Source organism: Puma concolor, chromosome D1, assembly GCF_028749965.1.
Source record: "Puma concolor isolate L17-30 chromosome D1, mPumCon1.1.hap2, whole genome shotgun sequence".
Classification (NCBI taxonomy): Eukaryota; Metazoa; Chordata; class Mammalia; order Carnivora; family Felidae; genus Puma; species Puma concolor.
Window position 1 is genome coordinate 52,883,120 of NC_141676.1, and position 23,442 is coordinate 52,906,561.

At 51.5% G+C, this 23,442-nt stretch overlaps 1 protein-coding gene and 1 pseudogene across 7 annotated transcripts; one reads left to right on the forward strand and one right to left on the reverse strand.

Moving 5' to 3' along the window:
• The first annotated feature begins 866 nt into the window (after positions 1 to 866).
• APBB1 (amyloid beta precursor protein binding family B member 1) lies at positions 867 to 23,439 on the forward strand. Of its 7 annotated transcripts, XM_086678100.1 has the most exons (15): positions 1,170 to 1,301; positions 8,258 to 8,992; positions 13,097 to 13,210; positions 14,739 to 14,914; positions 15,007 to 15,063; positions 15,143 to 15,228; positions 15,343 to 15,406; positions 15,864 to 16,013; positions 16,366 to 16,493; positions 16,901 to 17,015; positions 17,165 to 17,249; positions 17,530 to 17,613; positions 22,343 to 22,458; positions 22,606 to 22,782; positions 22,867 to 23,439. In XM_086678100.1, the coding sequence occupies exons 2-15, from the start codon at positions 8,272 to 8,274 to the stop codon at positions 23,032 to 23,034; spliced, it is 2,241 nt and encodes a 746-aa protein (XP_086534226.1). In that variant the 5' UTR covers positions 1,170 to 1,301; positions 8,258 to 8,271; the 3' UTR covers positions 23,035 to 23,439. The 7 variants fall into 7 exon arrangements, with proteins under 7 accessions (XP_086534224.1, XP_086534230.1, XP_086534226.1 ...); XM_086678098.1 differs by lacking the exon at positions 1,170 to 1,301 and adding an exon at positions 867 to 888 and having other exon boundaries at positions 22,343 to 22,782; XM_086678104.1 differs by lacking the exons at positions 1,170 to 1,301; positions 13,097 to 13,210 and adding an exon at positions 870 to 888.
• LOC147576690 (uncharacterized) lies at positions 926 to 5,399 on the reverse strand (annotated as a pseudogene).
• Positions 23,440 to 23,442: the final 3 nt, after the last annotated feature.

Here is a 23,442-nt window from a genome sequence, read left to right on the forward strand (position 1 = left end):
GCAGAACTGTATCCAGGCTACTGTGTATGTGTGTGTCTGTGTATGCGTGTGTTGGGAGAGTTCTTTTTCACCACAGTGAAACTTCTTAGAAGGCCAATAAAAGGATGAGGTAATGAATTTAGATTTGGACATCTTTAGTTTGAAGTACCTTGAGGGCTTCTCCAGTCAGTTGTTCAATGGTTAGCATTTCCAATAAATTGAAACCTCTGCCTTAGAAGAATGAACCAGGCGAAGATTTCTGGATGGTAACATTCCCCCTCATATCCTTGATGGCCTCCTGGCCGCTGAGAACTATCCCACCATCCAATGAGTAGTCTGTGCAGCATGGAGCCCCTCCGTACCTTCCTTCCCTCTTTTCACCCACATTCTCCCTTTTTCCTTCCCTCTCATGAATTTCTACCAGGGAGTGATTTATTCCAGACATTCTAAAGCCCTTGGGTGTCGCAGCTTTACCTTCAGCAGCAGGAGTAGAGTGTTAAGAGACATCTGGGTTTCAGTCTGATTTCACCACTTACTTGTGACTGCAGGCAAGTCGCTTTACCTTTCTTAATCTCAGCATCTGTCTCTGAAAAATAAGGATAATAGTGGCGACCTCACAGGGCTGGTGTGAGGATGCATGCCTGTAAAAGGTTTAAACACAGAGCCTGGCACAGTGTAAGCGATCAATAAATACGATCTATTATTATTATTATTGTTACCAACCCTGTGTCCTCATTGCCTCTCCACCAGGACGTCAGGGACTGTTGCCGCAAGAGTGGAGCAGGCTGTCTCCTCGGGGCCCCTCCCCGCGCCGCCGCGGCCCGGCCACCGCCACAGCCGCTCCCGCTCCCGCCTCGTCGGTGCGGCGCGCGCGGGAGTGCGGGCCCTGGGGCCTGCGGGGCGCGCTCGGTGAGTCCGGCGCCTCGCCACAGAGGGCGGTGCCGGGCTAGACAGGGGTCTGTGGAGGCAGGGGCAGAGCTCTGGGACCCGGGGACCCGGGCGCAGGGCTGGCGGCTGACCAGGGCGGCTGGGCCGCGGGGCGCCCTGAGATCCGAGCGTCCCGCAGGGTGCGGCCCTCGGCTAAGCTGCGGCAAGTGTCGCCCGCGACGGGCTCGCGCGCCCGTTGCCGCGCGCGGCCCAAGATGGCGCCCCTCCGTCCAACCCACCCCCCCAGCCCCGCGCGCGCCTCCGCCGCTCGGGGCGCGGCCCCGCGGCCCGCGCGCTCCAGGGCGGGGGATGTTGTGATGGAGAAGCCGCCGCGGAGCCGGAGCCCCGCAGCCTGAGCCACCTCCGCCACCTGGGCCTGGGGCCTCCCCGCGCAGGTAGGAGCTGCCCCTGCCCGGTCCCAGCCCCGGAGGCCGGATCCCGACCTCCCCAGCGGCCGGCGGACCCCGCAGCCCCTTCCCCACGCGGCCTGGGTCTCCCCCGGCCAGGCCCCATCCTTGCGGGCGGTCCTCCCGCCGCGCACCTTCCAACCATCCCCCTTTCTCCCCCTTGTAGGCTCCACCTCGGTCCTACAATGCCCCCTCCCCGACCTTTACCTGGTGCCCCTCCGGGCTGGAGAGGGGCGAGTATGGGGGACCCGAAACGAGAGCAGGTGGGGGATGGGGGTTGGGGGAGGGGAGGTCAAGGGCTGGGAATGGGACGTGGGGTGAGGTGGACAGAACCCTGGCGGATTTCTCCAGGGTCCCAGGCCTGGAATCTGTCAAGCCGCATTCTGTTGCCCTCGGCGACTAAGGGGTGTGCCTTGGGGCCGGCCGGCTGTGTCCCCAGCTCGGCGAGGAGGCCTAGCACTCGCTGAAGCTCTCGTCCAGGGCAGCTTTCCCACCGCCAATTCGGAGGTTATTCGGAACGTATTTTGCAACTGCCTGTGCATTTCTTGCATTCCCAGCCCCTCGAGACTAGTCCCAGCTCTCTCTACTCTTTCAAAGCCGAAACCTTGCCTACACTTGCTGTCTTCATTTCCTCACTTCCATTCATTCTTAAAACCTCTTCATTTGGTCTCTGTCGCGGACACCCACTGAAACTGCTGGATCCAAGGTCACCGGAGGCCTCCAGGTGGCCAACTCCGAAGGACACTTTTCTGTTATCCCCCTTTACCTTTCAGTAGTATTCAGTGGTGTGTGGTAACTGTCCTGGAAGCATTTTTCTCTTGTCCAGCATTGTCTGCTCCTTCGTGGTCTCATTTGTTACCTCCAACCCCCCCCCCCCCCCTCCCGCTTTAGATGTTGGTAAAGCTTTTAGTTCTGTCCTGAGCTATCTTCTCTCATTATGTACTTTCTCCTTGGGTATTTTATTCACTACCAAGCCTTCAAATTTCATATGTATATTCTGATGATTCTCAGATGTTTATATCTGGCCCAGACCTCTTTTCTGAACTCCAGATCCAGCTGCCATCATGACATCCTCATTGAAGTTCAACAGAAATTCCAGACCTACAGATCCGAAGCTGAATTATCTTCCCTGTGTTCCCTCTCTACCCTTCCTCCAAACCTGTTCTCCCTTCAGCTTTCAGAAATGGCTACCTTCCAGTCAGTTATCCAAGCTGGAATACTGGGCAACATTCTAGATTAACCTCTCTCACCCTCTGTATCCCTCACCCTCTGTATCTAATGTCACCAAATTCTGTCACATCCACTACCTAATTTTCAGATATTTTCCATTCATTTCACTCTGTTCTCACTGATACTGAATTTAATCTAGGCCAAAACTCTTTTTTTCCCTTCATTGCTCTAATAGCATACCCTCTTGCCTACCTCCCCTTAAATACTCTGAACACAGTGTGATCCTTTAAAATGGCATCTATCTGATCAGTTATTCATTCAACAAATATACTTTGAGCACTTTTTATATATCTGGTACTGTGTTAGGCACTGAAGATATAATTATGAGCAAAATAGACTGGGATCTTGTCCCCACAGAGCTGATAATCCAGGAGGGAATCAGAGAAGAGTAAAATCACAAGTGTAATAAATACTGTGAAGGAAAGGTGGATGGTGCCTTGAGAATACATAAAAGCACAAGCTAAACTGGTCTGGGAGATAGAGAGAGGGCCAAGGAAGGCTTCTCTGAGAACATGACATTTGAACTAAGATGTAAAGGATGAATATCAGTTAGTTAGGCTGAGTGAGGGTTAGCAGAAGGAGGTTCCAGGCAGCAAGGAAAAATCACATGCAAACACCTTGTGAAAGGAGAGAGCATCATGTCTTCGAGGAATCAAAAGAAGGCCAGTGAGGCTGGAGAGCAGAGTGCTGATACTGGAGAGGAAGGCAGAGGCCACACTGAGCAGGACAATTTAGGTCTTGTTAATAATTATGATCTTAAGGTCTTTGTCCTTGGTACAGATTGTGATGGTAGTGGATGTGGAGAGTAGATGAAATCCAGAAATTTTCCTCAGAGAGAAAATTATCAGTATCTGGGGATGGATGGAATGTGGGGAGTGAGGGAGAAGTTAGTGTCAAGGATGGTACCCCTGCTGCACAACCGGAAGGGTGGTTATATCACTCCATGAGCCAGGATCCTAAAGGAAGACTAGTTAAGGTGTGGGAGAGAGAAGCTTAAGCAGGCATGTTTGTCTGAGAGGCCTTTGAGACATCAGATGGAGATGTTGAGTAGGAAGTTGAATGTACATGTTGTGGAGCTCAGATGAAGGGTCTGAAATGGAGATGTAAATTTGGAAATGAGCAGTGTATAGGTGGCATCTGAAGCTATGGGCATGAATAAATACATTGAATATTTGGTGAGAAAGAATAAAGGGCATAAGAACAAGCCATGAGAAACCCTAGTGTGTGACAGTTGGTAAAGGAAGATGAGCCAGCATAGGGGGCTAAGGAGCCACAGGACAGGAACTAGAGTGTAGGAAGAAAACCAGGAGATGTAGTGTGGGGAAGCCATGGAGGAGAGCCATGGATGAAGGTTGGATGAGGGGCAGGGTGTTGAGTGGTGTTGAGAGTACAACCAAGAGGTTGTGTGGGTTGGATTAGATGACACAGGGTCCTGTTGACCTTGGCAGGTGTTACCGAGGTGTGCTGGGAATGCAGGCAGGGTTGGAGACGGCTGAGCAGTGAGTGTAAGGTGAGGAAATGGCAACAGTGAGTAAAGACAGCTCTTTCAAGAAGTTTGCTTAAGCTGGGGAGAGAGAGCAGCTAGTGGTGCTGGAGGAGCATCTGTCAAGAAACATTCTGTTTTTAAGTTGGGAGATAGTGGATCCCATTGAGAAGGAGAGGTTGATTATATAGAAGAAAAAATGGATAAACAGTGGTAGAAAATTCCTGGAAAGGCATGAAAGGAAGGAGCCAAGTAACAGATGAAGCAGTTGGTCTTAGGAAGAAGGAGAAAGGGGTAGGTGCTGAAGTCAGCAAATTTGTGTTTCTGGACATTCTCCAACTGCTGGCTTCCATTTCCTCTGTGAAGGAGGAGTGGGAGGTCTTCCGCTGGCAGGGAGGGGTGGTACAGGGGGTGGTCCAAGGAGAGTTGTGTTTTTGTCTCAACTTAAAGGTCCCTTCCTTGGGGCGCCTGGGTGGCTAAGTCAGTTAAGCATTTGACTCTTGATCTCAGCTCAGGTCTTGATTTCAGGGTCGAGTTCAAGCCCTGCATTGGGTTCCATGCTGGGTGTGAAGTTTACTTAAAAAAAAAAAAAAGTCCCTTCACCAAGTTGGTCTTTGCCGATGTCTAGACTGGAATAAGCCTCACACTCCTGTAGTGTCCTGTTCCTCCCCCATCACAATACGCCATCATTTATTCAACAAATAGGGAATGCTTATTGGTGCCAGGGACTGTTCTAGACACTGGCACTACACTGCTAGATTGTGTACATCACTGGGGAGAAACCATTTCTTTATAATTCATCACTCTTCCCCATGACTACTACAGTGCCTCACAAATAGTAAGCTGGCAGGCTAGAGGACTCTTGACTTTGAATAGGACTCACCCCTACCCCTGTGGTCTGATATCAGCTCCTTCAGGCTTAGTGGCCACTCTTTTAGCTCCTTGCCTTGAGCCAGAATCCATGTGGATCTTTCCATCCTTTGAGAGGGATCAGGGACTCCCAAGGAGAAGGGAGAAGCTGGCATGTGCCCCTTCTTAAAGATACTAGTCATCCTTTGACCTCAAAAAGTTAGGTGATGGTACCACACAGTGTCTTGAACCAGGTGCTCAGGCTTCAGTATTTGTTGGCAACAGAGCTGCCTCATTTCTCCCCCAGTACTTTCTGCCCTGGTGACCGGAGGGACAGGGATGCCCTGGAGTCGAGCTGGCTCTTCACCGTCTCAGCTTCACAGTATATGTGCCCATCCCAGATCACACCTCCAAGTGCTAAGGAGATTGGTCCCATCCTGACCTCTTAGAAACCTGGAGCCATATACTGCTGCTTCAGAGAAGGGCTCATCATCTCCATCATCCTCTGAGTTTGCCAGAGTCATGGGGTCTTCTACATCCTGGAACTCATGGAGATCCGACTATTGAACAGACTCAAGCCAGGATGTTGGTTTATGCTAACTCCATCCCTCCCTTTTTCCCTAGATCTCGGTCCTTGCTGCTCTGGGATTCCTGCCTTCATCATTCTCCAGCACCTTACCTAACACTCCTATTGCCCATCCCCAGCCCACAGGACCACACAAACCTGTCTCAATGTCTGTTGCCACTAGTTCTGAGCCTCCTAATTCCTTTCTTCCCATATCTGTCTCCTCCATCTTTCCCTTCCATCCACACCAAGGGCCCACTCTGTCATAGACGCACAGCACACACTCCTTGGTAATGGGAAGTTGAATAAGACTTCACTGGGGCACTGGGTGTCGTGAGACAGAGGAGGGAACAGTCTCCTGAGCATGAGGAGAGAGGACTGAACCAGAAAGGCTCACTGCTTAGGGGCCTTGACTGCTGAGCCAACTTTTGAAACATGAGCAGAGATTCTCACATGGGGATGTAGGATTTCATGCTGAGGGAGCACTATAAACAAAGAGCCAGAGTTGTGAGGGTACGACCAATTCCGGAATCTGCCATACTTTGTGAGGGTGGAGTGTAAGGTGTGAAAGAAGGAGGAAAGGGGGAGGAGGTCTGAGAGGTCATAGGGATTGGCTCAGGTAGGCTCTTGGTGTCCTGCTAATGAGCACAGACTTTATCCTGAAGGCAGCAGTGAGCCATCTAAGTTTTCCAACTGAGGAGTGACACAATCTGGTTTCCATTTTTGGAAGATTACTGTGGTTCTAGGTAGCGGCAGAGCCATTTATTTTTCTCATTTATACCAGTGACCGTGAGTTTGCTTATTGCCCAAGTGGAGCCACACCAAGCAGCCAGCAGTTACATGTGAGGCAGATACACAGACAACATGTTTTCATCTATGCCACAGACATATACACAGCATTGTCCTAGGGGCAGAGGAGCTGGGCAGGATGGAAGGGTGGACTATGGCTCCTGCCTCAGGACCGCGCACTGCGCCTGAGAGACAGCAGAATGTTGCTCAGGCAGCCAAAAGCACCTCACCAGCAGCCTTGGCTCAGGGCTCAGAGCTGCACTGAGGTGCAGAGAGACCCGGGGCCAGAGGTTCTGGGGGAAAGAACTCCCCAGTGGGGCCAGGGGGAGAGAGAACTCTCAGGTGAGAAATCAGGGAGAAAGAGCCATACAGTAGGAGTCAGAGAGAGAGGTGTGTGTTGAGGGGCAGAAAGTGAGGGAGAGCTGTGCTGGGGGGAAGGGTCAAGTAGGAAGAGAGGACTCCAAGAGAGGGTATCAGGGAGGGGGAAGGGTGACACAGTAGGAGCTAAGAGGGCCAGGATGAGAGAGAATTGGGTAGTAGTTGGTCAGGGAGAATGACCTGTGAGGTGGTGGCAGGGAGGCTCCAGGGAGTAAGTGCTTTATAGTGGGGGGGTCAGTGAAGGAGAGCAGCAGAGCAATAGAAGGTCAGGGAGATGCGGAGGGGAGGGTGTGGCCTTGATGGTGGGATTGTTGGGCTATGTGGCTGGAAGGATAGGTAGGCAGAGAAGGTGGTCCACAAAGGGCTTGTAAGGAGATGGGGTCCAAGGGGATAGGAAGTGGGTGCTGTCACTGTGGAACAGGAGATCCCCTCACCTGAAGGGCAGATGGGGTTTAGTTGGGGCACTGTTGAGACACAGTAACATGGCCAAAGTGTGCTTTCTGAAACTGGGAGAGGAGATGATAAAATGGGGCCTTTAGGAGATGGGAGGGTGGAGTTATACATTCATTCAACAAATATTTATTGAATTCTTATTCTGTGCCAAGAGTGTGTTAAGCTCTGAAAAAAAAAAAAAGACAAAATCCTCCACCATGGAACTGAAATTATAGTCATGAGGAGACAATCATAAAACAGATAATAATAATAATGTTGATTAATAGCTTGACAGTCTAGGCACCAGGGAAGGCTTGGGTGTAGCTGAGAGAGGGATTGGTGGCGGGATTCAGTTTTAAAAGGGTATCAGGGAAAGTGCCACTGAGAAGGTGACAGTTGGATCAAGACCTGAAGGGCTGAAGAGTATAGGTCAAAAGCCCCTGCAATGATCCAGGCATGGGGCATTATAGGAGCTGGCAGATGGAGTAATGCCCATGGTGAGACACTTTATAGAAACAGTCATCAAAATGTAGCTTCAACTGGCCAAAGGAGCCATGGATTGGAACTGAAGGTCCTTCCTCTGTGACCTTCCTTCCTAGGTCCATGCCCTTGAGGGATGGCTCTGCAGCTCATTCTCTCCTATTCTTACAGCCCCTAGTAGGGGTGGGTTTCAGGGCTGGTTGAGCCCAGTGATTTAACAACAATGGGAACACAGCCTGGGGAGCTCACAGTAGGGGGCTGTGGATAGCAACGTGGCAGGAGGAAGGGAGCAGTTAGTGTCCAGTGTCCAGAACACATGAGCCAGTCCCACGCCAGCTGGGTCCCTGGCACAGTAAGCACCGGTCGGATAAGCTGGGGGTGGGGATGCACAGAGAGCCATTGTGTGGAGGCTCTGGTGTTGGGAGCGAGGGCAGAGCAGGGTCTGGCTGTACTGTCCCAGAAAGCTCAGGGCTGGGGATTTGGGGCCGGAGTGGACTGTGGGGCCTGGCCCCAGCCTTTGGTGGAGATAGATAGGGTTGAGCAGGTGATGGTGAAGGGGGACAGCAGTTGGGCCTAGTTGTTGTCATGGGAAAATAGCTCACAGGACATGGAGTGGTGGGTGCTGGCCTGTTGTGTGTAAGGGAGATGAGGAGGTGCAGAGCACAGCCCCGGGCAGAAGCAAGGGTGCTGCTATCCAGACCTGGAGGCTGAACATGGTCTCCTCTCCCCACCCCGCAGGATCTGCCAAGGCCATGTCTGTTCCATCGTCACTGAGCCAGTCGGCCATTAATGCCAACAGCCACGGAGGCCCCGCCCTGAGCCTACCCCTGCCCCTGCACGCTGCCCACAACCAGCTGCTCAACTCCAAGTTGCAGGCCGCGGCTGTGGGACCCAAGGACCTGCGCAGTGCCATGGGGGAGGGTGGTGGGCCTGAGCCAGGCCCTGCCAATGCCAAGTGGCTAAAAGAGGGCCAGAACCAGCTCCGGCGGGCTGCCACGGCCCATCGTGACCAGAACCGCAACGTGACCTTGACCCTGGCAGAGGAGGCCAGTCAGGAGCCTGAGATGGCACCCTTGGGCCCCAAAGGCCTGATGCACCTGTACTCAGAGCTGGAGCTCTCCGCCCACAATGCAGCCAACAGAGGGCTCCGAGGATCTGGTCTGATCATCAGCACCCAAGAGCAGGGGCCAGATGAAGGAGAGGAGAAGGCAGCAGGGGAGGCCGAGGAGGATGATGAGGAAGAGGATGAGGAGGAGGAGGAGGAGGACTTGTCTTCTCCCCAAGGGCTGCCCGAGCCCCCGGAGAGTGCGGAGATGCCCCCCAGACCCCAGGCCCTTGCCGACGGTCCCCGAGAGCACAGCAAGAGTGCCAGCCTCCTGTTTGGCATGCGGAACAGTGCAGCCAGTGATGAGGACTCAAGCTGGGCTACCTTATCCCAGGGCAGCCCCTCCTATGGCTCCCCGGAGGACACAGGTACCTTAATGGAGCTTAACTTGGGGAATATGGGAGGGCAATAGAGGCCAGGGCCAGCCTGGGCATGAATCACAGAGCACATGTCCTCAGTCCTCAGCAGACCATATCCAGCCAGGTTTTCCTGAATGAAACCATTCCTGCATTCAGAGTGCTTGCACAAGTTGATAGATCCTCCCGTCATGCAAACCCTGATGGATGGTAAACTAGGTGTGTTTATGGAGTACTTACCAGGTACTGCCCTGTGCTCAGCATTATCATATTTAATCTTCACAGTAATGTTGTGAGGTAGAGAGTGTTATGATGCCTGTACTACAGATGACAAAAAAAGGAGGCCTGGAGAGGTTAAGTAGCTTTCCTAAAGTCACAGACAGTCTGGGATCACTGTAGAACCGAGTCTAGACCTGAGCTCTTGGCCCTGCATACCCTGCCACTGATGCACACAGCACGATGAACCAGGTGCGCTTGAAACAGGTTTTAACAGGCCGGGTCTGGAGGCAGCAGCAGCACCTCCCCACAGAGGTCTATTTGGAAAGACTGAGGTTGGGGATTATGTGCAGAGACCCCTCTGGGCATTGCAAGGGTACCATTTTGTATCCTTTGTATCAGGAATGGAATATTGACTAAAAGTTAGGAAGTAAAGGAAGAATAAACATATTCTTCTTTGTAGGGTGGGTGGGGGGAGAAAATAGATATTAGGACTCCAAAGATTGATCATTAAATGTGTTCTATTTAAATAAATTGAGTCTCCATATTTGCTCATGTCACATAGAGATGCACACAGGGCTGAGGAACAAAGGACAGAGATAACGGGCTGTAGCTACTATCCTGGACTTCTGTGGGCTGGGGTGTAAGTAAAGATCAGGAAAGACTCTTGTGTGTGCCTGGCAGCAGGCACCATACCAGGCCCCAAATGGTAGAGCCTTTGCAGGGGGACATGCAGTTCATGGAGGTGAGCAAAGGGCAGTACACCATCCCCTTTCAAAAAACTTGTTACAGACGTTTTCAAACATCTACAGAAGTCGAGAGAATAGAATAATGAGCCCAATTTACCCATGACCCAGTTTCAACAATTATCAACACATGACTAATCTTGGTGCATCTATACCCCCACCTCCTCCTGGGCCCTAGCCTAGGTTATTTTGAAGCAAACACTCAAGCCCAAAAGTGTTTACCCATGCATTTCCAAAAAACAAAACTCTTAAAAAGATCTACAACATTATTGTCATGAACACAAAATTTTAACAATAATTCCTTAATATTATCAAATATCCAGTTAATGTTTATAATTTCCCAGTTGTTTAATTATGACCCCCAACTCAGCTATTTAAAAAAGTTTTGATTGTTTGAATCAATAACCAAAGAGTCCCAGACCTTTCAGCGGTGGATGTGTATCTTAAATTTTCTTTTGGATCTGTATATTGTTGTTTCATTCCTCTGTCTGTCCTCTATTTTTGCTTGCAGGTTGTTGTTGTTGTTGTTGTTGTTGCTGTCATTTTAAATTGGAGACACTGTGTTTTTTGTCCTGGATTTTCCATGGTCTGGATTTGCAGACGCTCTCGCTGTGGCAGTGTTGAACAGGTTTCTCTTCCCCTAGATTTCCTGTAGATTTGGGAGTGAGTTCCAGAGCCTTGATCAGACTCAGATTTGAGAGGTTTTTTGTGTTTTGCTTTTGCAAGAACATTTCATAGGTGGTATTGAGTACTTCTATCAAAGACAAAGTCTGATTGCCTCTCTTTTTGTGATGTTAGTGGCCTTCGATGGTCATTGCTTGGATCCCCTTTAAAGGGAGCAGCTGCTACTCCACTCTAGCTTTTTTATAGGGTTGGTGGGGGGAAATGTAGTTGCAGTGGAGCCAGTTCATGCAACTTTTCTAGGTAAATGGAAAACTGGACATTGATGTGAAATATTCCAGTTTCTTTTTTTTTTTAATTTTTATTTTAATGTTTATTTATTTTTGAGAGAGAGAGAGTGTGAGCAGGGAAGAGGCAGAGAGAGAGAGGGAGACACAGAATCTGAAGCAGGCTCCAGGCTCTGAGCTGTCAGCACAGATCCTGACGTGGGGCTCAAACTCCTGAGCTGTGAGATCATGACCTGAGCTGAAGTCAGATACTTAACCGACTGAGCCACCCAGGTGGCCCCCCCCCCAATTCTTTTTTTTTAAAAGCACCATGCAGGCCCCACCAAATCTGAGTCTTGTATCGGTCTATAGGCTGCTGGTTTGCAGCCCCTGCCCTAGCGGTGGGTATGAGTCAGAGGCCTGATTGCTCAGGGGCTGCTAGGATGGTCACTGCAGTAGCTGCCCTTGTGAGTCTTCTGGGAGAAGGAGGATAGAACTGCTGAAGGAGTGGGAAGGGTATGCTGGACACGGGCATCAACCTCAGTGAGAGAGAATGGTCAAGGATCAAGCTCTGGTGGAGACTGTGGAAGTTCAAAGTAGTGAGTGGTGTGGGGCCAGCCTAAAGAAGGGGCTGAGTCACTGCTTACTCTTTTGTAATTGTGGTACTATGACCATGAAGGCCACAGAGGAAGTCTGGACTCCTGAAGGAATGGAGTAGAATTGAACAAAACTATTTTCTCCTTCCCATCTTAGGATCTCCACAAAGTTGTTGATTGAATGCATAAGTGCATGAATAAATGAATGAATGAATGGTAAATGAATGAGCAAAAGAACTTTATTGCCTGTGTTGGGTTCATACTCGGCACCAGGCCTTGTCCTAGATGTTGAGAATGCATTCTACAAGGGACCTGCCCTTATGGTACTCACAGTCTAGTGGGGGAGACAAAGATAAACAGGCAGTTCTGATCAGCATGGTGAGCACTGGGATGGGAGAGATGCAGGAGGGGCACTCAGCCCTGCCTATGTGCATGGTGGGGGGAAAGGGGTGGGTCAGTTTTGAGAAGTGACCTTTACATGGATGCCTGAAGGAGGAGTGGGTCATAGCCAGGTGAAGATTGAGGGAGGGAGGCTGGACTTGGAAAGGATGAGGGGCTTGCCAAGCAGGGAGAGAGAGAGACAAGGAGGGAGCGGGGGTGATCAGAGATAAGGCTGAGGGGCAGAGGCTAGGGGCTCATAACAGCACCCAAACCCTAGAAGTTTAAGTTCTATCCTGAGGGCAAGAGAAAACAATTAGGAATATTAAAGTGGAGAGTAGTTTAGCATTTTGGAACAATCAATTTTGGGTTGTAGTGTGCAGCCCAGATTGGTGGAGATGAGGTTGGAGGAGGGAGCCCACCTGTGAGGCTGTTGCAGTGATCTGGGTAAGAATTCCAGGTAGTAGCTTGGACTACTGTAGTGACATGGGAGTGGAGAAGAGGAGAGAACATTATGCGATTCATTGACTTCTGAGTAAACGGCCACTCCTGGTTTCACCATGAAGGTGTACATGGATGAATGAATGAACGAACACAAACCTTTGAATTTGTGCGTGAGTGCCTGAATGAGTCGATGCAGGAGTGAAGATTCCTGAAAAAAATGTGTGCATGTGGCAGCAAAGGCCTGAGTGGGGCTGTGCTTGGAGGGAGATGTGCCAGGCTCCAGAAGGGCCTCCCAGATGGTCAAAGAGGGGAGAGCGGCCCCTCCAGGACAGATCGGAAGGATGAAGCTCTTTGAAGCAGGAAGGTACAGGCTACCAGGGATGGCAGATGGATTGGTATGTGTGACTCAGTCAGAAGATGGTGAATTGGTCTCCAGATTCAAAAGGTGTATGACCCTTCATGAAGAAGGGTGTGGCTGTGTAAGGTATGGTTGCCCTGGGTGTTGGTGTTCCTGAAAGGTTTGATAGGAGAACCCTGAAGATGATGGAGGGCTCCTGGGGAAGAGCAGGCATTCTAATTCCCTGGGGCCTCAGGAGAAGGGAGGGTGGAGGGAGAAGAGGTGGTAATGGCTACCTAGAAGGCTGGACAGGCAAGAAGAGCCCCTCCTCTGTGAACCCACCTCACTTGGAAGCTGAGGGTGGTGAGATATCTTGCTCAAATAAATGACTCTCACATTAGGTGTGCATCCACCTTGGGTATCCGCGCCTGCTCCCAGTCTCTCTGTGCCCGGTTGCCCAGCAGCCTGGGTCTGGGGACTGCCTGTATCCTCATTGCTGCCTCTTGGACCAGTCAGGATTCCTGGTTTCCTTGGTAACGGGAAGCACGTCAGCAGTCTGGGCGCTCCCAGCCATCCTGGTGCTGCGGTTGCCGAGGAGACGCTGCAGCCTAGCTGGGCCCTGGCAGGTGAGGGGGGCTGTGATGGGAAGCCCCAAGCCCAACCTCAAGCTTGCTAGGGCCCAGCCCTTAAGGCCCACTTTTGGCCTCAAACTGCCGGGCAGGTTCTGGGCCCGGGAGGGAGCTCTGGGAGCCCTGAAGCCACACCCTTTTTGTTCTGAGAGCTACAGGCTTTGCAGGGCCCCAGGTGGCTGGGGTATTCCCGAGGGGTTGAGCTTCCTGGTGTCCCCAAGACTAGGTTTAACTGTGGTGCTGTGGTGACTGCTGCTGCTGCTGCGGGGTGGGATGGAGATTCAGGATTGGGGGAGGGGAGCCAGGATTAGAAAGAAGAGATGTAAGCAGGATGGGCTGGGGTCTTATGAGGACCCTCCATCCCCACCCCAAGGAGGTCCCCTCCCATGGTGGTCCTGGCCCCTCCTTGGTGAGCGCCAGGCGGGGGAGGATCTTGCCTGGCAGGCGCTCTGCCCTGGTGAGAAGGGGGTGGGATGAGCTTTTCTCTGCAGCCCAGCACCAGGCTGTGAGCCCAGCTGGCTGGGCTGGAGGGGCTGTGAGGAGGGAGGGTGGAGGCAGGAGGGGCTGGGAACCAGCGCCATGTTCTCCCAGGACTTTTTCCTGGCCATCATCCTGCAGGACAGTAGTCCAGGTGAGGGGTGGCATGGGTCTGGGCATGATGTGGGGTGGGGCTGGGTGGGAGGAGAGGCAGAGGAGGCATAAGCTGGGCCACAGAGCTGGAGTGGTGTGGCTCTGCTAGGGGACGAAGAGTGTATGTCACAGGTATGTGTGCATGTGCATGAAATATTTGCCTGCGTCTGTGTGTGGTAAAGGGTCTGGGTGTGAGTGTCTGTGGTATCTGCACACATGTGGCAGAGGTTGAGTGTGCACTCACTATTTGTGTGGTACCCACACATGTTGGGGGTTGTTGTGGGTGTGGTCTCTGCGCACATGTGGTGGGAGCTGATATATATAACTGTGTGTGTGCACACCTCTGTGTATGGTGTCGGCATTAGTGTATGGCTGGAGTTGGTGTGTGTATGTATGTTTTTGCCCTTGCACATGTGGGTGCCCCTGACTTTGATACGTGCCGTCTATATTGGCATTTTCTATGTGTGCACACCCTTGTGTTTCTGTGTTTCTGTGGCTGCACAGGTGTGTAGTAGGGCTTGTATGTGTTGTGTGCCTGAGTGCACATGTGTGTGCAGGAGCTGATATGTGTGTGCACCTGAGATATGGGTATGTATGATAGGAGGTCAGTTGGGGTCACCCAACCTCCCTCCTTCTCTCTGCCTTCCTCCTTCCCTCTATGTAGCCACATTAGCTAGGCGCAGGGTCCAGGGGGAGACCTGAGTCATGTCCCCTGCGGGTGGTCCCCCATGTTGTTATTCCAGACTGCAGGCTCTAGGAGGAAGCAGGAACCTTGTGCTGGAGCCCTCCCCCCATCCCTCCCTCTGTACAGTGGAGTGTCAGTGAGGGGACTGGGCATAAGTACCCACTGCTTGTTGGGTGGGCACACCCTCATCAGCAACCCCCCACCCGGCAGATTCCTTCTGGAACCCCAACGCCTTCGAGACGGATTCCGACCTGCCGGCTGGATGGATGAGGGTCCAGGATACCTCAGGGACCTACTACTGGCACATCCCAACAGGGACCACCCAGTGGGAGCCCCCGGGCCGGGCCTCTCCTTCACAGGGGAACAGCCCCCAAGAGGAGTCTCAGGTGAGCTCACAGGTTTTTTGTCCAGGGATGGAGTGGTGGTGCTGCTGGGGCAAGATGAGCCACCCATTCATTGCTCCCATCCCTCTTCCTAGCTCACTTGGACAGGCTTTGCCCATGGAGAAGGCTTTGAGGATGGAGAATTTTGGAAGGTGAGGGGACCTGCTTTATAATGGGGGAACTGGAGAGGGGGCATCATTTTGGTCCTGACTCCTCTCACCCCTTCCCAAGGATGAACCCAGTGAGGAGGCCCCGATGGATTTGGGGCTGAAGGACCCTGAGGAGGGGACATTGTCCTTCCCAGCTCAGAGCCTCAGGTGAGTGGGAAGGCATAACACAGTGGGCTAGCTGGGGGATGGATCTCTCTGGGAGAGGCCTTGGGACAGTTCCCTGTTTGGTGATCCATACTAAGTGTTACCATCTTCCTCCAGCCCAGAGCCATTACCCCAAGAGGAGGAGAAGCTGCCTCCACGGAATGCCAACCCAGGGATCAAGGTTCGTTCAAGACCAATGCCCATTCCTCAGGCTGGAGCTCCTGTGTGTGTGGGAGACCTCCTCATGTCATGTTCTGGGAGTATCTCTGGTCTCAGTAAGCTTTCCAGGTCCTGAGTTAGGAGCTCCTCCAGTCTTAGCACAGACCCCTGTGTCTGGACCAGAGGCATGTCAGTGTTGAGAGGCAAGCCACTCAACCAGCCCAGTGGCTTGGCGGGGGTGGGGTGGGGGGTCCATCCAGGCTTGGCTCAGATGCTTCCTTGTACTAGCAGCGGTCTCCTCTGAGACCAGCACCCCTCCCACCAACCATATCCTGTTTGGGGAGCTCAACATACCCTCCCAGATGCCATGTTCTGAGTCAGGAACTCCTCTGCTCTCAGCAGGAGAGTGTCCCATGTTGGGGGTCCTCCAGTTCTAGCTCAGACCCTCTACCTCCCACCCCCTCTTCTGTGTCTGGCAGTGTTTCGCCGTGCGCTCCCTAGGCTGGGTGGAGATGACCGAGGAGGAGCTGGCCCCTGGACGCAGCAGTGTGGCAGTCAACAACTGCATCCGTCAGCTTTCCTACCACAAAAACAATCTGCACGACCCCATGTCTGGGGGCTGGGGGGAGGTGAGGGCTGAACTGGCAGGTGTGGTACAGTGGAGAAGGGAAGGGAGCTGTGAGGGAGAGGAGAGCTGGGCTGCCTGAGCAACGGCGGGGTGATGGAGGTGTCAGCCCCCCAAGTGACAGCCCTGTGACATGGGTGTGTGATCCCAGGTTGGGGCCTTGGGAGATGGTTTCTAACAGTGACTGGATGTTAAAAGGAGTCACATAAGAGATGACAGATGTGACCTCTACTAGAGTGAGGCTTGCACGGTGGGTGGTCCAACACCAAGGTTGGGGGTGCCCTGAGCTGGAGGTGGCAGAGATCAGCACCTCCCCAGCTGGGGCTCCACTGAGTGCTTGCTCTCTGGGCCCACAGGGAAAGGACCTACTGCTACAGCTGGAGGACGAGACACTAAAGCTGGTGGAGCCACAGACTCAGGCCCTGCTGCATGCCCAGCCCATTGTCAGCATTCGCGTGTGGGGCGTCGGGCGGGACAGTGGAAGGTGGGAGCTGGGCCTGGGATCCTAGGGCGGGGACTCATCCATCAGTCAGAGTGGGGGCTCTCCTCCCTAACTTTATTCTTTGCCTCTCTTGTGCTGCCGGACCCAGAGAGAGGTACTTATGCCTAATTTACCTTCCTGTTCCTCCTCCCACACCTGGACCAGACGCCTCAAAGCACCTGAGGTCCCCTATTCTGCCCTGCCCCTTCCTGCCCGCTGTGCTCGCCCATTTTCCCCTCCTCAGCATGCTTGCCTGTCTACCCATCAGCCAGAAGGCAGCACCCACAGGACAGCATCCTGAGGCTGGAAGCCCTGAGGAGCTGCGATGGACAGGGAGGGTGTGGGTTTGTAGGGATGATGCCTCGCACTGGATGGCACTGGGAGACACTGAGGTGCCCCTCCCCCAACAGGGACTTTGCCTACGTAGCTCGTGATAAACTGACCCAGATGCTCAAGTGCCACGTGTTTCGCTGTGAGGCACCTGCCAAGAACATCGCCACCAGCCTGCATGAGATCTGCTCTAAGGCACGGCCCCCTCCACTCCTTGGACTAGCTGCCACCTTTGCTCTACAAGGATGTGGGTGGGGTCACTGAGTTGGGGTGGGGGGGCTCCAGGGCAACGAAGCCCTAATGGATTCTCCCTCGCTCCTCCCCTCCGCTTCTCCCTTCCTCAGATCATGGCCGAACGGCGTAATGCCCGCTGCTTGGTAAATGGACTCTCCCTGGACCACTCTAAACTTGTGGACGTCCCTTTCCAAGGTCAGTGACACAACTCTTCCAGATCCAGCTCATCTGTGTTAGCAAAGGTGCGGTGACTCAAGAAAAGGCATGTGCTACTACATGGACGTGATAAAAAATGGGCACATGGAGACTGAATTCTTTGGAGCAAATAAGTGAAGGGACTCTGGTTAAAGGCAGATGGGGAAGGGGTGGAGGTGAGGACTTGGCTGGGTGCATGTCCAGCTTATGCCCTCATGGTGGGGACTGGGGGGTGAGCAAGACCTGCCACCACAGTTGATCCTCCTTTTCTTTTCCACAGTGGAATTCCCAGCACCCAAGAATGAGTTGGTACAAAAGTTCCAAGTCTATTACCTGGGGAACGTGCCTGTTGCTAAACCTGTTGGTATGTGTGTTCTTTACCTAGGGACCACCAACACTGATCCCAAAGCAATGCTCCCACCTTCTGCCTCCCAATACCTCTTTTATCAGACCTTCCTCATGCTTGATGTCACCTTGCCCTTTAAAGGTACACCTCCTGTACCTCTGTCCCATCTGCACTCTGTGTCCTGCCTATAGCAGCAATTGGCATGCCTTTATGGAGTGTGAACCAATGAACTAGGCAAGGGAGACCAACTCTTGCATCCCGTGGAAAAACTTTGATTGGGTTGGGAGGTAGGTCTTAGATGACTGGAAACACCAAGTAGCAGCTGGGAGCTGGGTTTGGTATTACAGCACTATGAGCTGTGAGCACCTAGAGAGGAAGCAGTGAGCATAATTGTGAGATGCTTTATTGTTTGTGAAGTATTTCTATATATGTCATTTAAATTTTATTTTTATTTTTTTAATGTTTATTTTTTTGAGAGAGAGACACACAGAGTGCGAGTGGGGGAGAAGCAGAGAGCAAGGGAGACACACAATCTGCAGTAAGCTCCGGCTCTGAGCTGTCAGCACAGAGCCTGCTGCGGGGCTTGAACTCGTGAACTATGAGATCATGACCTGAGCCTAAGTCGGATGCTTAACCGACTGAGCCACCCAGGTGCCCCTTTGTCATTTAAATTTTGATGATCTTATGAAGTTGGGATTTTGGCTATACCCATTTTGTAGATAAGGGGACTGAGAGTAGAAATCTGGTTCTCACTTATATTTCCAGTGCTTTCACAGTACCTGTTATTTATTTGTTCATTTGGCTAACAAATACATATAAAGCCTACCATGTGCTAGGTCCTGGGAGAACAATGGCCACAGCTTTCATGGAGGTTACAGCAGAAAAAAAAAAAAGGAATTAATCAAATAATCATATTAATAATAAATGTGTAATTACAAATGAACATTCATTGAAAGAAAGTAGCAAGGTGCTATAAAACTTGTAACAGAGGAACTTCATTTTGTTTAGAATGTCAAAAAAGACTTTCTTGAGAAAGTGACATTTGAACTAAGACCAAAAAATGAATAGGAGCTAATGTGGCAAAATGGGATAGAGATGAGAATAAAGCAGGGGAAGATCATTCCAGGCAGAATGAACAGTGTAGGGGAGGACCCATAGTGGAAGGCATTTTGGTACTTCAAAGGCATTGAGAGAAGATGATTGGTGCCAGATGACGCTGGGAGCTGGGTAGCAGTCAGACACTGTGGGACCCCATAGGCCATGTTAATGATTTATCTTCATCCTAAGAACAGCAAGGAGCTATAGAAGAGTTTTCAGGAGGCACTTGGCATAATCAGATTAGAATGTTGTAAAAGCTTGCTTTGGCTATGCCATGGAGAAAGATGTTTAGCAGGTGGAAGTGGGCGTGAAGAACTCAGTTGGGAGGGTCTTGGGAGTAGTCATGGCTGGTAAGAAGAGTATTGTGGACTGTGGTGGAGCTGAAGAAGAGTGTGCAGATTCAAGAGATGTTTAGACAATTAAAATCAAATATCTTGGTGATTGACTGAAGGTGGGACAAGGGACAGAGGCATTCAGGCTGACTCCTGACTTCCTGGCTTTGGGAACTAACTGGATGGTGATGTCATTCTCTAAAGGTAGCAGACTTTGGAAGAGGCCAGTTTTGGTATAGAGATTGGAGTTCAGTTTTGGACATGCCAATTTTGATGTACCTTGGGGAAGCTGAGTGGCAAACTCAGGTTGGCAGCTGAATTGACAGAGGAGAGGTCTGGGTTGCAGATTCAAATGTGGCATTATTGGGTTATAGAGGTTATCAAAGCCATGAGTGTAGAGAAGACTGACCCCCGAAAGTAGGCAACCCACAGTGAAAAGAGAAATGAGGCTAGGCTTAGCTTTTAGGTCCTCCAGCATTTAATGGACAGTGCAGGAGGATGAAATTGACAAGGATAGTGAGAGCAGCAGGAGAGAGGCCAGAGGAAAAAAAGAGACTGCTTCAAGATGTGGTCAGGTGTCACATCAAAAGATACTTAGGAAGAACTCAAAAGTGTTTGGTGAATGGATAAATCAAAGAATGAATGAGATTTGCCTCAAATGACATGGCCAGGAGATGGTAGACCTAGGACTCAAACCTGGTCATCTTCAATGCTCTGCTCTTCCCCTCAAACAATGCTGACTTTAATGACCAGCATCTTATATCCAATGAAGAAACCCTTCTTGGAAAGGATGGGGATTGAGGTGGGGTTTGGAAGAAGGCCCGGATTTGCAGCGGGGAATTGGTATTCCAGTTAGGTTGAATGGTACTGCCACAGACATGGAGCTGGAGGTGAGAAAATCATGTTCAGGGAGCAGGAAGGAAGCTTGGCTGACCTCTTCACCTTTGCTTTCGTTTCTTTTTGCCTTTCACCCTCAACTTTCAAACCCTCATTGCCTCTTCCGGTTACTACCCCTACTCTCTTGTCTTTCTGCCACCTTACATAGGTTCTCATAATGATGAAGCAAGCATCTGCAATCCTTGACGCTCCTCTGCTGCCTGTCACCTTGATGGGTCTGCTCTGTTGAGTCCCTAACCTCACTTCTTGCTTTGTCTTATGCTCCCTTTGTAACCTCTAGGAGTTTAGCATTGGCCCCTCCTAAAGCTGCAATAGTCACTCAATCATTCATTTATTCAATGAATAAGTATTGAATGCCTGATTTGTGCCAGACACTATTCTAGGTTCTTGGTATACATGAATGAACAAAACTGACAGACTACTGCCTTCAGGTAGCTGACATTCTAGCCAGGAGAGAGAGGCAATAACAAAATTACATACTATGTTGGAAGGCAACAATTGATCTGGAAAAAAAAATGCACAGTAGGATAAGGGGTATTGGGAATGCAGGGCTGGGGTTCAGGGTGTAGGTTTCACTCCTGAGTTGTTACCAAATATGGCAGACTTTCTAGGGCACTTGCTCCACTACTTTCCCCCCCTCCACGCTGATCCTCCCCCTCCTCTGAGGCCAGGCCCCATCCCCACAGCCCCATGAGCTTGTTAAGCTGTTTGACTTCGATATCTTGTCCACACTCATGGTCTTCAGGAGTTTCCATTGAGTGGTATAAATGTCGAAAACACCACAGCCCTTGGCAGTCGGATCTGACCCACTCAGGACTGCCTGTGTCGTCACCGTTCTGTGGGCTTCTAGGTTCCTCGGTTATGCCAGTTTGGATGCATTTGCCCATGTTGCCTTCAGGGTGACTTGCTCGTACATCTGGAATTTCTTCAGTATATAAGCCCTGTGCTAGGGTTGGGGACATGGGGATGAATTAAACTTGGCTTCTGTTCTTGAGATGGTCACAGCCCAGTGTGGAGAAAGGTTTTCTAGCAGTTACCAGATGTGCTAAGAGTTGTTCCTGCAACATCCTCTCTCTTCCTTGCAGCAGGGAAGGCTTCTGGGCGGGACTTGGATGAACCCCAAAGGATGAGTATCGGGAGTTTCTCAGTCAAGAGGGAAAGGGTACTCCACAGTTGCAGCCTGTGTCCCTCGAGGGCATCCTCTTCTCTTACTCTGCATTCTCCATCTGCCTAGTAGGGCATTTGCCAGGACTAGATGTTAATAAATGCTACATAAATCATTTGAAGCTCCGGGAGCAGTAAAATATAAGGCTTGACAGCTCAGATGAGGCCAGTTTTTGGAGGACCTGCATGCTTGGGAGAGGAGTTTGGCCTTGATCCAGTCAGAGGTTAAGATGAGCAAGGCCAAGATGAGGGAGGACTTTCGAGGAAGACATTTGTCCTCTTCCTTGTCCTCTGCCCAAAGAGGGTCCATGTAGTCTGCTCCTTTGGGAGCCCGGAGGCACTGAGAGGGGCAAGAGGGCCCAGGAGTGGCCCACAGGGCTGCATGCCTCCACATAGGCACTGCTTATTCTAACCTTTTAGCTGCGAAGGTAAAGACCAGTAGATCACACTGCCTGTTCATGAGTAGTGCAGGGACCAGCACCCATGCAGCACCATGCTATGCGCTTCTCCTGCCATGGTTTTCTGCTGAGTGCAGGCAAAAGTGGGATGCAGGAGTGAAGTGTTGAATAACAGTTTGAGATGGAGGAAACCACTGTGCTACAGAGGAAGTTGATTGATCTAAAAAACCAGGAATCTTGCATTACTTCCTTTGAGCACATTATAGAAATTACTGAATCCAACTAAGATTTGACATTCCTTCTGAAAGGAAGGAAACTAGGAATATAAAGAAGGGAACTTTAAGCATCAGTTTCCTTATCTGTAAAATGGCAATAAAAGAACCAATTGGGAGATTGTCATAGGTGTAAATGCAATTGTGCACTATAATGATGTAGCATGGTGGGACACAAAAGTCAACTTACCTCAAGTGGATACAAAACAAACCAAAGTTTGGGTCTTGGGAGAGGAGTGGCCTTTAGGGGCTGGTTTGAGAGTTGTAGTGTGACGTAATTGAATGTCTGAATGTGGGTGAACACTGAGAGCCAAGATGTGGGGAGGTCAGAGCTTTGGGGGGATCAGCTCATTTAGGAGGCTGAAGGAAGAGTCAGAATCAGGTGAAGAAAACCAAGCCTAGGATTCAATATTGAAGAAACCAGAAAAGTGCTAAATTACTGAAGCCAAGGAAGAGGGTACCAAGGAAAGGATACCTGTGCAGCATTGTACAGGGCTGTAAACTGGTGAAATGGGGATGGAGCAAAGGCCCTGGGGTAAACTCTCCCCACCCCTAGTGGTATCATGTTTGTGTCCATATCTTCCAGGGGTAGATGTGATAAATGGGGCCCTGGAGTCAGTCCTGTCCTCTAGTAGCCGTGAGCAGTGGACCCCAAGTCATGTCAGCGTGGCCCCTGCTACCCTTACCATCTTGCATCAGCAGGTAAAGACTGGGATGGGAGAAGGCATGGCTGTGCCTAGCCACGGAGGGGAGCCTGGGGTGGTGGGGGAAGAGCTGCCAGTAAGGTGGATGTGCTCAGTGGAAGAGAGGGTTGGGCTGTTCCTTTCTAACTGGGCTCCCTCCCTCCAGACGGAAGCAGTGCTGGGGGAATGTCGGGTGCGTTTCCTCTCCTTCCTGGCTGTGGGCAGAGATGTCCACACATTTGCATTCATCATGGCTGCCGGCCCAGCCTCCTTCTGTTGCCACATGTTCTGGTGCGAGCCTAATGCTGCCAGCCTCTCAGAGGCTGTGCAGGCTGCCTGCATGGTAAGTGGGTAGGGTGATGGAGTGGTGATGCCCACCCCACATGGGGCAGGCTGGAGAGTGACTGCCGCACCTGCCTCTTTGCAGCTCCGCTACCAGAAGTGTCTGGATGCACGCTCCCAGGCCTCCACCTCCTGCCTCCCGGCACCCCCTGCAGAGTCCGTTGCCCGCCGTGTAGGGTGGACTGTCCGCAGGGGCGTTCAGTCGCTGTGGGGTTCCCTCAAGCCCAAACGCCTGGGGGCCCATACCCCCTGAAGTCCTCAGTCCTCCCTCCACCTGCTTGCATTGGGCCCCAGGGAACTCAAGGGTATGGGGCAGGGAGGGGCCCTAGAGGCTATTGTTAGGCCTCAGGCCCCCTCAAAGCTGCCCCTCCCTAGTAGCTGGGATTCCCTGCCTAGGGGCTGGGGAGAGAGAGACCTAATCCCTTCAGGGAAATGACAATATCGGATTGATAAGAGGAGCAAGAAGCAAGGCCAGCCCCAGGCTCTCCACCCCCATGTTTCAGGTGGAGCAGGAGGAACTGGTCTAGGCCAGGCCCTATCTTGGTAGGGTCTGGCAGGGGCAGAAGGGGGACTGGTCCAGGCATGGGTCCCCTCCCCACTGTTCCATGGGCACCTCTGCTGTACTGATATCACTAATAAAGTCTGTCTGCCCTGCTAAGCT